The sequence below is a fragment of the Penaeus monodon genome, chromosome 22, assembly GCF_015228065.2.
Source record: "Penaeus monodon isolate SGIC_2016 chromosome 22, NSTDA_Pmon_1, whole genome shotgun sequence".
Classification (NCBI taxonomy): domain Eukaryota; kingdom Metazoa; phylum Arthropoda; class Malacostraca; order Decapoda; family Penaeidae; genus Penaeus; species Penaeus monodon.
The window spans coordinates 16,235,860-16,236,226 of NC_051407.1; the positions used below are offsets into that span (position 1 = coordinate 16,235,860).

Consider the following 367-nt stretch of genomic DNA (forward strand, 5'->3'; position numbering starts at 1 on the left):
ATAGAGATGGCATAGAAGAGAGGAGATATATAAGACGAAAGAGAGAAGACAGGGAGGAGGCGATACGAGGATAACAAGTGGAGACGTTACGGAATGAACTTTATAAACATAGGTTGATGCAACCAACTCCTCTCGCAACAGCAGAATCTTTACCTCCGTCGGCCTCTTCTCCTCTAACTTGGAGACGATGAGGAGAGCAGTGATGGCCAGCAGCTGTACCCTATGTACCGGAACACAGCGGACCTCTAAAACCCGGTCCACCACGGAGATGCTTTGGTACAGGGTCTCCGAGGAAAGCTCGAGGTAACTCTGTGGCAGGGAAGAGATGACGGTTTGAGTAACGGAGGTAAAGTATATAAAACAATTT

The 367-nt window shown here is 48.0% G+C and overlaps 1 protein-coding gene across 1 annotated transcript in view; it reads right to left on the minus strand.

Annotated features, from left to right (window-relative positions):
• The window catches only part of LOC119587343, a gene marked incomplete in the record, with an annotated part of 21,840 nt that overhangs the window by 16,162 nt on the left and 5,311 nt on the right, over positions 1–367 (minus strand). Inside the window, 1 exon segment of the mRNA XM_037936090.1 lies at positions 154–309. Coding sequence (XP_037792018.1) covers positions 154–309 — 156 coding nt within the window.